A 14744-nucleotide genomic window follows, 5' to 3' on the forward strand; every position below is an offset into this window, starting at 1 on the left:
ATTTTTGCAAAATAAAAAAAATATCGTTAACTAGTTTAAAAAGCGCCGGAAATCGCAACAATTCTGGTCGTTTGTTTAGGTTAGTTTGGCAAAAAATGTATTTTAAATAGAAATGTACTTCTATAAAAAATTAGACAAAACGCTACACAAGCTAAAAAATGAAATAGTGTTTGCGCGAAGCGCGTAAGTTTTCTACATTTCATTGGTTAATGTTGGCCAAACACAGAATTTGGGAAGTCTGAATTTAAAGTTCGGTTAAGTATAAGGCTAGTGATAAAGTTGGGATGTTTTTTTATTTCTACTTTATTTGTAGCATATTTTGATCTGTTTCGAATTTGTTTTTATACGACTTTGGTGTTATTCCAGTTTTAGTTTTATTTCTGTAGTATTTGTGCGAACGTGTTTTTCTTACTGATTTTAAACAAAAACGCTCGAAAGAAATATTAAAACACGCACAGCGATACATTAACCTGGTTAATAACATGAAACAACGAAATAATCTTTAAAACAGTACGTTTTCAAGATGATTTTCATGTAACTTTTCACCTCAATTAGATTTATAACAAGGTGTGCAACCTTTTAAACATACTGGCCAAATATGTATATCCTGTTAAGTCTGTTGGCCAAATTTGCGTATGCGGAATATCGCGAAACGTATTTTTTATCGACCAGATTCAATTTAATTTAAGTGCTTCAGTTTAACTCAAGTTCAGTTTAACTACAGATTTATTTTACTTAAGTGGAGTGCTGTTACCTTGTAAATTTGCAGAGGTTTCGCATCCCTGCTTCATAGTAAATAGACTGCAATGCAAGGCTTCGTCACACCAAATTTAAGTATCCACTACAGCAAAAAGGTTGAAGAGCACTGATCTGAGTCAGTGGTCCTTAACCTTTTGAGCGGTAAAAATACAAAAAGCCCTTCACCAATTTGGATGTTAGAAATGAATAAAGTTATTCGAAACGTTCAAAACGATACTACCTAAGCTTAAAAAGTATGACAACCACAGTTTAATAAGTCAAGTCAAACCATGTTGAAATGCAGCACTGTTTGCATGAAAAAATCCCCCCTAAATTGTTTTGCTGTCAAAGTATGACAAAACACAAGATTTCGCTTATTTGTTAACCTAATTAGTATCATGCCCAATAATTATTCAACCAATATGCTTTTTTACATCTCCGGTAACTGAAAAAGTTATAAACAGCGCAAAAAATGATGGAAAACCAATAAGCCTACACATTTTTTAAACAAACGCTGCTTTTTGTTTTTTTAATACTGCATGGAACGTATATTAAAACTGAAAGAGAACCAGATTCTGAAAAAAACCTTGACTCAAAACCGAACCGGAAAAGTCAAACGCCTTTGGTCGTATAACACAAACGGCGGAGCGGCTAACAAAGTAAAGCGTATGTAGTATTATAGATTGTAAATATGTAGACGACGAAAAAAAGTTTCTCAATATGGGAAGCCTTAAAATTGAAAGCAAACGTCAGTTTTATTTAGTATTGCTAAGTACCTAAAAATCATGTTTTGTCAGCTCCCGAACAGAGTTCAACTTCTAATTTATCTTCATCTTCAGAAAGTGAAACTTCAATTTTCATGACACAATCTATAACAGGTAAGGTAGCAGTGTGTAGCCTATAGTACTTTTTACTGTATCTGGAAAAGAGGAAACGATAGATACATTTGTGCTAGCCTACAGTCCTAAGCGGCCTAAAATGCGTAAAACAGACCACAAATACCATAATTTGTTAAAACCATAACCCAGTTAATTCCAAAAAGCTGCCAACAAATCGCTGCCGGTTATCTGAGAGTATAGGACAAGTTTAATTTCAGCACATGCAACTTTAATTTACCCGAATTGATATAATGGAACTTCCCTTTTTTTAAATAATGCAAGGAATATTTGGTAGACACCTGCGGGCATTTAGCAACCACTTATATCTGTAGTATTTTCTGAACAAAAACATGTATGTCCTAGTTTGATAATACCATCACGAACTTTTAAAAGATTGTCGCTACGAGCTTATTGTCGGTTTTGGTTTAAAGATGAACCCGCCTCTACTCCACTGCTATATACATCTACTCAAATTGAAACTATGATGTCCTTTGTGCGTAACTACATTCGTTTATTTATTGGGGCCAAAGCGAGCTGGGGGGCAATAATTTTATTCACACCTTATTCGCAAACCACCCAAACTGTTACGAAGTCGATCTTACTACGCATGCTGTAAAATTGGCACCGCTTCCTTGCTCTTTCAAGATCCAACACTTGAATGATGTCATTTTGCGACACTGTTTGTAGTATATCGCCGAAAAAAATGGCTATATATGAGAATAATAGGATTATACCTGATATTGTCTAACGGTTCGTGATTATGCAGAGGTGATGGTACTGCTGTTCGTTTTATAAATAAATGTTTGGCCATTTTGCTTTATATACGTAAAATATTGACGTTTGCTCTTTGCAATCTTATAGTTTGTTTTAAAGTGTTGTAGGATTCGCAGTTACCTTTCGTTGAAAGATTTGTGGTTACCTTTTTACCTGTGGTGATTATTGTCAACTTATTGTCGTCACAGAACTAGTTCACGTCGTAATTTCTAATATACGACACTTTCGTCGCGCTTTGGTTCTTCGCCAAGTTGAGTGAGCGCGAGGATACAATTAGCTTCGAGTGGCAAAATAGATTTTACCATGACAGAAAACACGTCCGCGTTTGCGATAACTCTTTCGTTGTTTAGTTCATCATGAATTGTTTTTTAACGCACGTAAATACGTATTAGGTAGCACCACTGCTTTAAAGTGTAATACTTAAAATTTGTTGGTGTCTTCTGTAGAAGGTTATAAAAACATGCAATACACTGACTTAAAAATCACAGAAAAAGTTGTTTAGACATCCCAAGTTCGCACAGCACTTACCGTTAATGCATTAGATAAATCTTTTAATGACCTGTTGGTATAGTACAGCGGTGGGCGATAAGAACTTTTAGGTGGGCCACAGACCAATTTAAAACAGCTAGATTTATTGAAGAATTTAGTTTCATTTGTGTTATTATACCTAATTTTGCAGGAATAATGGCTTAGGAAGGAATTAAGAAGGAAGGTAAATAAACGTAAATTTAGTGTTCAGAAGCAAGTACCTCATTAATGCACGGTTCCATGAATAATCTGTTTTGATAAACGTTCCGCTCTTTTTTGGTAAAAACCTTTTTTATAGTTTGTTTTTTCATACAAATTTATTGAGCTACATAATTTTTGTGCAACGGAAATGGGCCACGAAAGAAAAAAGGTTGAGAACCACTTAAGACAGTGGTTGGCAAACTGTGGGCCACGGCCCAAATGTGGGCAGCAGAGCCATTTTAGGAGGGCCATGCGCTACTTTTTGGCATTTTAGTTTTATCGTGTATTCGCGGGCCGCGTGATAGCCCTACGCGTACATTCATTGCACTGTATTTTAAAAGTTGAAATTTTTATATTGTTTCAGCGTGGTTCAGGCACGCCAGCCAATTGTGGCCCTGAGAATGCGTGTCAAACTATACTTTTGCGAGTTTTAACTATGTAAACGCTAATTTTTTCGCGCTTCGCGCGTATATTCTTTGTTTTTTGGTATGTTTTACGTTATGGCGTGGCAGTGTTTTCAGCATTATGGCGCCGTGTAACATTTCACCTTTTCTTGGCGTCAAAAGCCTAGCGCTGCGTGCATTTACACTCCGTACAAAATGCAACTTCTACCAAAATATATCTAGTTAATGTTATATGGCTATTATAACGTGAGTAACATTAATCAAAAACAAAGATTTCACGTAATATATGCATTTTGCGTTTCGTAAGAACATTTTATGTGATTGCTAGATGGTAAAGTGTTAATTTTTTATACATTAGTATATCCTAACTAAGGTAAACGCCAACTGAAAAACCAATAAACGCAATTTTTTTGTGTGTTTTGCGCGATAAACTTGGTTTAATTGCAGAATACCACACCGGTTTGATCGCGAACAATACGTTTTCTAAATTACTTGAACTATGACGTTACTTGTGACGTCAAATGTAAGAACTTTTATGTATATTTGTCAGTTTTACTTGAAATTATGGAGCCCAAAGGCGATATTCTATGGTTTTTTGTGTCGTGCGATTAACAACTTTACAGTCAAATTTGTGTTAAATTATACTATAAATGCCGTTACTTCGAGCAATATTCGAATCCTTTTACGTGCTATATGCACCACGTATTCTTTTAATTGAAGCTTTGCCAATTTAAACCAAATAACCGCAATATGCACAACTAACTGCATTTTAGCTTCATATTTGTGTAGGAGTTCAGTCGGTAACAACAGGTGTTTCCAAGAACAATTGTTTTAAAACGCAACTTTGTGACGTCATTTTAATGCCAATTCAAAACAAATATCCTGTGGGCCGTCAATAGCTTTGAAAAGAATACTTTTGGCCGCCACAAAAATAGTTTGCCGACCACTGCGTTAAGGTATAGCGCATTCCATGATAAACTATTGGCATAATGCTATATTTTCACATTGGCTAAATTAAAACAAAGTCGGCTTGAGTTGCAAAACAAAAAAACGTAATAGCAGGTTTCTTAAGAATACTTTCTCAAAAAGTTTTTTCATAAATCCTGGATCTGTCAAAACAATACTGTTTTTATTTGATAAATCCCCTTTTTGACCAGGGTTCTGTAAAAAGTAAATGCCCACTCTGACCTGAATCGAGTGATGGTATCCAATCCGGCTTGCTCTCACTTGGTCAACTTATTCCCTGTACGGGTATTCAAAATACAAATGATTTTATGTGACTCGTTATAAATTAGTGCATTGCTAAGCAAAAAGGTCTACCACAATGGCAGAAAAGTCTGACTTTTAGACCTTGAGATCTCGGGCAACGCACTAATTGAAACTTTTAGGTAAATTTCGCTAACCCGAACCCTAACCCAAATAAAAAAACGTTAATGCAATAATTTTTATGTCAGCGTGATCCACATATTTTTTGTAACAACTTTGTATATATTAATAAAAATTCACTGGTGGTTATAATGTTTACAAAAATGTTCTATTCCTTTCAAAAACGTTCTTTTAGAATAATCAAACCTAACAAATTCGTAGGCTACGGTTATTTGGTTCGGCAAAGTTTTTGAAAGTAGTTTGGTCACTAAAAGGTATTGGGTTATTTTGCATAACGGAACATCAATGGAGTTAACTGCATCACCTCAACGTCAGGGCGGATCCTGAAGTCTAAAACTAGAAAATTTATTACAACTGAGCTTATACTGATTTATATAAGCTTCAACTTGTATATAGGCGTTAACTTAAATTCTACAACAACTGTAGCCTACCTCATTAACTATATATAAACGTAAATATTTTTCAGTGATTGAACCCAGCACTGCTGCATTGCAAACTATATCGACCGAAATTCAAACTACAACTTCCGAAACACCATCTATAGCAGGTAAATGGAAGTGCGTCAACATGCGCTTCAAGGAATTGTTGATTTTCACATTCTCAAAGTACCTATATCATTTGCACTGTGATATTAACCATTTCCGGATCTCTACACATAACTGTAACAAAATTCATGTGTGTTATGGGGTTATAGCTTTCAGCTAGAATATCGATGATTCCTTAAACCTGGTCACTTTTATTTTAGATTTTATAAAATTAAAGTATTTTTCAAAAGTAGGGGACAAGCTTTACCAGTTAGAGCAGTGAAATAAGCTATTTATTACATATACACTATTAAAACTTCTTTTCATTTCTCTAACTTCTTTTCATTCTCTTATTTTCCCAAATTCCTGAAACATTCCCCCCTCCACAAAAGAAAATCCTTCTTTAGGGAGTCGAGTGGTACCCTGAACCACTGATGGTCTAGCTAAAGTTCCCTGTTTTTGTGCAAACATTGCTGCGTTAATAAATCTAACTTATCGAAAAAAAAAAATTATTATTTACAAAATAGTAAATGAATAATCATCGAAGGTAGCTCAGATTCTTCACCTTAACAAGTTTGTAGTTGCTCTGTTTAGTTTTATAAGGCGTCAGTCGTTCTTTGGTGATTCTAGTGCTGAAATAATTTCAAATGTCTCGATCAGTATTGGTCAATTCGTGGAAACTTTCATTCCAATTCCCTTTAAGTGTTTGGAAACGCAATTAGACATAAAAAGCAACAATACCTAAAACAGAAAAATCAATAATACCATGATATTAAGACCAACGACATATAAAGCCAAAAACATTATATTAATTATGAAGTTTATTAATCGTAAACGTTTTACCACGTCTTGATATCTGACAATTTCCTAAATATGCCGGTATTTAACAAATATTTTGTTCAAAATCCATAATCAATTGATTGGTATCAACGTATATAAACGTAAAAACATTGCAGTCACTGAAACTAGCTCTGCTCATTCGTCAGCTACATCAGCGGAAATTCAAACTACAACTCCTGAAACCACATCTTCAACAGGTAAACCGCGAGTGCATAGCCCTGCATGTGCATCTCGAGCGTTTGTTTTTACATTTTTAATGCTTCCTGTCTGCAAATGACTTTTTTTGTTTAAAAGTAGTACCCAGCTCAACTCTGATATCTACGACGTTAGAAACCGCTTCTTCTATTTCCACAATGCCATCCAATTCAGGTACCACAAATGTCTATGGTGTTTCAGTTGCAAAATTTGAACAAAGACCTTTAATAATTTTGTTGAAAACTAATGTTTTGAGCGGTATCTGTTTGTATCTGTGTGTGTCTTTCCATACATATATATTGCCCCGAGTAACGATCTTCATTATAGACATTGACATATAACCCTGGATCCACCCCTGATCCACAAAAATTTGTAATTTTAATATAATAATATTTAGAACAGAAGGTTCAGAAAACAGTTCACGGACCACTGTCCTACCCGCGGCACGTAGGCTACAGTAAACTCTTTGGCGCACAGAGTTCGACAGATTGTTCATTTTTCCATTTAACTGACATAATGCACATTTACAATGAAACATATGTACACACATATATGTGTGCTTACAACTGAGATCTAGCCCTTCTGAAGCTGCTTTTTGACCAACGATAACGGCTTACGTATTATTAGTACACCGAAAAGCCATTGCAGACTCACCGAATCTGTCGATCAATGATGCAAGCAGAGCAGACTAGAAAAACAACTAGCCTGCAGTGAGGTTCGAACTCACGACCTCCGGTCAAGCCGGGACCGTCGCTCTACCAACTGAGCTATGCAGGCTCAGAAGGGAACGAGTCGAGAAACAACCATACGCCAATGCTTGCTCAATCTGTTAGTACAAGCAGCTTCATAACGAAGGGGATCGCCAGTATCATATCATAATACAATGAAACATATGTACACACATATATGTGTGCTTACAACTGAGATCTAGCACATTTAGTTCATTTGTCTTTGACATAAATAAATTATACTTTGTTACTTTGAAAACCAGTGTATTTAAACTTTGCATGTTTTTTGTGAACTATGATTCTATGCATGGTGGGTGCCACTCATACAATCGTATTTATCCCGCCATACTGTACTGTTGCACGCTCCTTTAACTAAAGGAAACTTTTATACAATGCAGAAGCTGAACTCCGAAGACGCTAGTTTTTTTGCTTGGAACCGACGCAATAACATTGTGTAAAGCAGTGGTTCTCAACCTATTTTATCTTACGGTCACTTTTGTTCTTTTTGCCTGCTCGTAAACGAAATGTTTGTTTTTTTATTATTGTCCAGTTTCAAAATAGTCGTGAAAATGTGGGGGCCGTTTTTCAAACAACAAAGGTCCGGGTTCGAGCAACGGGCGCTGGTTGTGTAGATAATATATAGTCACACATTTTTTATTATCTTTGCCTCGGTTAGTCTTTCAATAGATCGACCATTTGGGCATTTTAAAGTATAAAACACAAAACTTTCATTCCTAAATGTCATTTCCTTGGGAGTTTTTTATCTCTAATGATTCGCCACCCTAAGACATAACCGAGGCAAGTCAAAGGACTTTATTTATCTTTAGCTATATATTGGTTTGTGCTGATGTGTTTTTTCTTCATAGATATACTTTTGTTAGGATGCTGTCATTTTTTTAATTGGCTAGTGTAGTGCAAGTAACCCTGAATGTCTTGATGGCACGATTCTATTTTTTTTCGCACGATGTCATTTACTTTTTACACGACGATTTTCCAAGCTGACTGCCTTAATTCCAGTTGTTTAAAAAACAACGTTTAATTTTCTTTAAAGTTAGACCAAGCTCTTCTCAACCGATATCTTCGACTTTAGAAACTGAGCCTTCTATTTTTACAACTCCATCCCAAGCAGGTAAAATACGTTAAAAATTCTTAACAACTTATACCATTAGCTTGAAATTGTTTTTTAGTTATTGAAACCAGCTCTGCTTCGTTACAAACTACATCAACAAAAATTCAAACTACAACTTATGAAACACCATCTCTTACAGGTAAAAGGCAAATTCATAGTCTTGTGTCTCAAGCGTTGGTTTAAGTGTTGGATTCGCGACATTTGAAAATGATGTATATTAAATGAAACTTTTTTATTTATTTTAAAGATGCACCTCACTCTTCTCAACCGATATTTTCGACTTTAGAAACTGAGCCTTCTATTTTTACAACTCCATCCCAAGCAGGTAAAATACGTTAAAAATTCTTAACAACTTATACCATTAGCTTAAAGATACACCTCACTCTTCTCAAGTGATATCTACTACCTTGGAAACAGAGCCAATCACTTTTACCACTACTGGCCAAACAGGTTGAATGCATTTGTATTTCTGTCTAATGTTGTTCGGTGGCGTTACATCTAACACAAGTGTTTAACGGTGTTATTTTGAGATTGTGCTGTTTAGTTTAAGCGAGCTGTTTCTAGATATTACGAATATCATTCAAATAGCTATAAACACCTAGCAGCGTCACTGGGTTCATCAGTCGTAAACTGATTTCCTAAATATGTTGGTATTTACCACGGCGCTTTCCCCAAATTCTTAATAAAATGATTGTGATCAACTTATATAAACATAAAAGCTTTTTCAGTAATTGAACCCAGCTCTGCTGTATTGCAAACTACAACAACAGAAGTTCAAACTACAATTTTTCAAACACCATCTGTAACAGGTAAACGGCAAGACAAGCAATTGGATAAACACGCGTTTCGAGTATTGGTTTTACATTTCGTAGCGTATTATGTTTTCATAGCTGTAAATGACTATTTGTGTTTTCTACTTGAGTATTTTTATTTTTTGTTGTATGTGGTTGGCTACAGGGCCGGATTAAGGGTTACTGTAGGCCTTTAAGGCTATTTACCAGGAAAGGGCCTTATTTTGCAAACGAAGCTACGAAAAGTAGAAAAATTACATACATGAAAAATTAAAAAAATTTACTGCAAAATAACACAAACATAATATAAACATGTAATAAATATAATTAATAGGCCAGTAAATCTAGGTGAAAAAAGGCTCAACTAGGACTAATTGCAACAGAAGGTTTTTTTGCTGAATCACATCGGGAAAGGTCCCCGAAATTCCCAAAAAAAAGTCCCCGGAAAAATTTAGTATCTAACACGTCGTAATGACGTCAAAACCATACGCATGTCAATATAGGCTGAAATTTCATAATAGTCCAAACACCTTGAGATTAGCCTCATATTAAAGGTAAAGTTCAAACAAACAAAAAAGTCAATTAAATAAAATCGATTCGACGAGCATATGACGTCATAATGACATCACAACTGTAAACTTTAAGGTAACAGTTCCATTACAACAGGAAAATTCGAAATTTAACTTTACATTTGGAAACAGCATTACATTAATGGTTTGGTCAATAGTCTCCCGCGGTAGGCTCAAAACATTTACTTTAGGTAAATTAGCCAGATTGCCTTTTTTTTTAAATATATGTTCATTGTTCAATGGTCACCTATCGAATGTTGTTTGTAGCCTACCTATGTATCTAAACCAGCGCTTCTCAACCGGTGCGCCATGGAAGGTTGCCAGGTGCGCCGCGAGTAAAAGGAAAAATTTTGTGATATGTAAAAACTATTTTTTACTTTCCTATTAAGCTTAGCTCATTGATTCCACAGTACTTTTAAGTACAAAGCACAATAAAACCTTCAAAGAAACAGCATCTAAATCAGATCTATAATACCATAGTATTAAGACCACCGACATATAATAACTTTAACTTCGCAGTAATAACCACGACAGAATAAGATCTAAAATAGTCTACATGTGACCTAAACATGTCGAAATAAGTCCAAAATTAATCGGAAAAATACATAAAGTCCTAGAATGTAAGGAGAGGGTGTGGGATAATTGAGGGTCACCTGTTTAGCATTGGACGTTTTCTGTCGACATTTGGGCGCCGCTGTTTTGGCCCTGGATTTTTTGCCCCTGTTTGGGCTTATGGGCGGGTATAGTTTGTGATGTTAGCATTTGGGTTAGGGTTGAAAATATTAGGAAAGTTAGTGATAGTTATAGGTGGGGCTTGGGGTTAGATAAAAGGTTATATAGGCAATATTTTGGCCATTTTGATCTGATTTTGATTTCGTTAATATTACGACTATTAGTTATTAGTCCTATTTTCGCCTTTTTCCTAACTGTCTTTATTCCGAAGTTGCTTTTGTTCTTAATTTGGTCTCAAGACTAGAGTCCCTTTAAAGATATGCAACTATAAAGCCTATATGACAAAAAATTGCAAGCAATTTAAAAGAAATACCGGTACACCTCAAAAATTTCGCACTCCCTCGCAAGGTGCGCCGCGGCGTTTCCAAATGTCTCTATACGTGCGCCACCAAGCAAAAAAGGTTAAGAAACACTGATCTAAACATAGAATGCTATTATGATGTCATATTGACTAAAGCAAATAATGATATGTGCAAAATCATCATTTTTGTGCAAAAAATTGATAAGTTTAGTTCATTTGCTGTTGTACATGTAGACGGCCTAACTAACAGCTATATGGGGTGGCACCATGCAAAACGTGTTTTTAAACACAATTGAACACCCAGGAAAGTCTTCGGAAATATTCCTACCAATTTATTGACATAAACCCAAGCGATCCAACCTGTATATACTCGACGTTAGTGTTTATATGTAAAAATGCCGAGCGACACAAAGTTATTCCAATTATAACTTTTGACCAACCGCTTTATTGGAAGGCCATGATGAATATTCAAGCAGAGCCCCACCAAGCAAACTTAAGTGAGTGGTTTGGGCGACTAATGTGTGGAACTGGTCTAAGCGAGGCCCTAGAAGAAATATTTTCATAGAATGCTGTTCAACACATTTTATCTGGAAAGGCGGTTTCGAGGGCGGTTAGGGGTCATTTACTTGTTAGCTCTACACTTTACACAACAATATTTTGTGAAAAAATATTATTTTTGTGAAATATGAAGGCAGCATCGATTCAATCAATGAATCACATGACTCAAATTCACCAATATATCAAGATCTTCATGAACTGTATAATATGGTTATAGCAAAACAAGTATCACGATGTAACTTGGATACCAACGCTCAACTAATTAAACTGAATGAAAAGCTTAAGTCGTTTCGACAAACACGTCGGGGATGTAAAACAGCTGAATTGTGGTTTCAATATCTTGATTTAGTTGAAATCTTGCAATTATTTATTGAGGGCGAAAGGACTGGAAATTGGAGTTATCAAATATGCTACCGTACCTGGCTGCGACTGGCCATAACTTGTACACTAAGTCCCTGAGAATATATTTGGAAGATATGAAGCAACTCCCTGATACTCATCCGGACATTTATACGAAATTTAAAAATGGTTTCCACGTAGTTAGAAGAAATAATAAAGTTTGGGCTGGACTTTCGACCGATCTTGTTATAGAACAAGTTCTTATGAGAAGCCTAAAATCTAGAGGCCGTGAAATGACGGAGCAACAAAGAATTACATTGCATTTATCAATGCCAAGATTTTCAAAATTTAATAATACTCTTCAAGAATTAACTGGTATCAAATACATAAGCAACGAACAGCATAAGCATTTGTCAAACGCACGTCTAAACCGCGATACGCTCGATACAAACAAATTGATTTCTTTTTTTAAAGACCGAAATCCTTTTATGTCAACAGCTGAGCTTCGCAACATTGCAAATGGAACGTACGCTGACAATGATGGTAACATTTTGGAAGCAAAGTCACTTGGGCTGAAAATCCTAAAATTAATGAACACGAAAAATGCTTCGGAATTTGTTTTTTGAAAAAAAAAACAGGTTAAGGTTATGGTGCATAAGACTATGTGTGAACTTGATGGTGATGAAATACACATCAATCCACATCTATTTTTTCAACGTTTGGTAATTGCTGCGAAAAACTTGGATGAAGATGTTTTCAAAGAGTGTTTCAAGTTTGAATTGTGTAGCCTACTTATCCGACAGCCCTTTTTAAATCCCCTTTTGTGATGCGGCAAAACCAACTTTGGCAAATGCGTTATGGACAAAATCGAAAACTGTTAATGTTGATGTTCCTAATGACGCCTAACCAGTCCAATATGTGGTTGATGGAGGAGCCCTACTTCAGAGAATACCATGGATCCCAGTAATCCAAACTTACGATAAAATTTGTCAAACGTATCGCGAATATGTTATGACTAAATATAAGTCAGCTCTTGTTGTTTTCGATGGTTACGAATGTGAGACACTCTCAACTAAATCTTCGACTCACGCAAGAAAAACACAAGGAAATACTGGAGTAACTGTTGACTTCCGTGATGACATGCTATGTAACATGCGAAAGGTGGAGTTTCTGAGAAATTTAAAAAACAAGCCAAAAATTATTAAATTGCTTGGGTCACATCTCACTAAAAGCAAATGTACGGTCCTTCATGCTCCAGAAGACGCTGATGTCCTCATTGTTTAAACCGCTGTCCAGTCATTTAAGGAAACCAATCTCCTAGTTCTTTTAATTCATCACGTTGAGGTAGATGAGGATAAAAAAGTTGTACTTTTGTCCTGCTCCAAAAAGTAACTCATCCATGCACAAAAACTTGGAATATCACATTGGTAAAACGTCAACTCGGAAAGGAAATCTCACAGAGTATATTATTCCTACACGCAATACTAGGATTCGACACGACGTCATGTTTATTTGGTATAGGAAAACCGAAAGGGTTGACTCGATTTACGAAAAACAAAGGGTTCCGTGATTGTGCCTCCACATTCTATTCATCTGCATCGTCTTCAATCGATGTCACTGAAAGCGGGTGCAAAGCAGTTGCTCATCTTTATAATGGTGATACCGGTGAAACATTAGACCAATTAAGACACTAAAATTTCTACTTTAGCTAGCAATTCGACAAAGTGTGTTGAACCTCAAAATTTGCCCCTACATCCGCTGCCATAAAATATCATAGTATGCGCACATACTTTCAGGTTCAAAAGTGGAAAGATCGAGAGTTTGCCTTCAATCCATAGGACTGCGGATGGAAAAATATCAATGGTACTTTAAAGCCTATTATGACAGATTTAAGAGCAGCTCCACAGACCCTCCTTTAATGTGATATTATGTAATTGTACAACGACATGCACAACCGTAAAATGTACGTGCAGAAAGGATAATTTGCAATGTTCTTTTGCAAGCGGTCAATGCAAGGGATTGTCCGGCAGAAATTTTGTTGTCCAAGAAGAAACCTTGGACGATAATCTATAAGTGACAACTGTTAATTACATCCATGTGGTGCTTCAATTTTTTTTTTTTAATTGACAAAATTTAACTGAATTGATTGCGTAATTCTCTGGAGTTTCAATTAAATAACTTGTCCAGTGACGTGATAATGACGTCATATCATGTGTTATTAATATAACAATTTAATGTTTTGTACTTGAAGGCGTTAGTTTCTATACCAGGTCCTTCTCTAGCCTGCGCGCATCTTAGTGCAAATTTTACGTAATAACAGGATTTTTCTTAAAGGGTCTTTAATGACGTCATAAGTTGATTTAATCGAACAACAATATATTCTTTAATTTGAGACTAATCGCGAGTATCTAGAAGAACGTTGAATTTTTGAGCCTATAAGGAATGTGGATGACGTCATTATGACATGTTAGACACGTTTAATTTTCGGGGACTTTTTTGGGGGAGTTCCTGGCCTTTCACGTCATGAATCAACAAAAAAACCTTCTTTTGCAATTTGTTCTATGTTTTTCACCTTGTTTACTGACCTATAAGTGTCATAGACACATGGTTTTATTTGCGTCGTAAAATAGGATTTAAAGGTCGTAAAGTGAAGTTTAATCTACCCTTCAACATACCACGGCATTTAACTCAAAATGTAAGAAGATAAAAGTTGAACAAATGCTCTTACTTTCTAATTTATTTAACAATTTAGTCATTTGAAATTAAACTATCTTAGTTAGTCGGTGCAAACCTTGTTTTTAGACTCCGCCGAGGTATTTTTTGTATCCGATCTGTTTTGTCACTACATTCGGCGAGATGATTCCTAGATTTTTATTTTAATAATACGTTACTATTATTTGCCAAATACGCTGTGCATTACCTATAGCTGATTATAGGCCTAAAAGTTGACCTTAACCCCGTAGCATACCTTGCATGTTTCATGATGGAATGTTTATTTGAAAACACTTTAAGGAAATTGGAAATCTCTGCACCAGGCATTCCAAGTTAGTTGCTTGCCCAACAGCATTTAACAGAAACTTAAAGATTAGGCGAAGGTTATGGTCAAGTAATTGGCTGCCCGCACCACAT

The 14744-nt window shown here is 35.6% G+C and overlaps 1 protein-coding gene and 1 non-coding gene across 2 annotated transcripts in view; one reads left to right on the plus strand and one right to left on the minus strand.

Annotated features, from left to right (window-relative positions):
- Positions 1 to 14744, plus strand: part of LOC146140655 (uncharacterized) — a 55534-nt gene that overhangs the window by 13212 nt on the left and 27578 nt on the right. Inside the window, exons 10-12 of the mRNA XM_083392672.1 lie at positions 1536 to 1616; positions 5376 to 5456; positions 6390 to 6470. Of these exons, the coding sequence (XP_083248798.1) occupies positions 1536 to 1616; positions 5376 to 5456; positions 6390 to 6470 (243 nt within the window). The remainder of the gene's footprint in view (positions 1 to 1535; positions 1617 to 5375; positions 5457 to 6389; positions 6471 to 14744) is intronic.
- On the minus strand, positions 7171 to 7245 carry Trnaa-ggc (transfer RNA alanine (anticodon GGC)). Its single transcript has one exon. It is a non-coding gene; the product is annotated as a tRNA-Ala (tRNA).

The sequence above is a fragment of the Ascidiella aspersa genome, chromosome 6 (assembly GCF_963924565.1).
Source record: "Ascidiella aspersa chromosome 6, kaAscAspe10.2, whole genome shotgun sequence".
In the NCBI taxonomy this organism is placed as follows: domain Eukaryota; kingdom Metazoa; phylum Chordata; class Ascidiacea; order Phlebobranchia; family Ascidiidae; genus Ascidiella; species Ascidiella aspersa.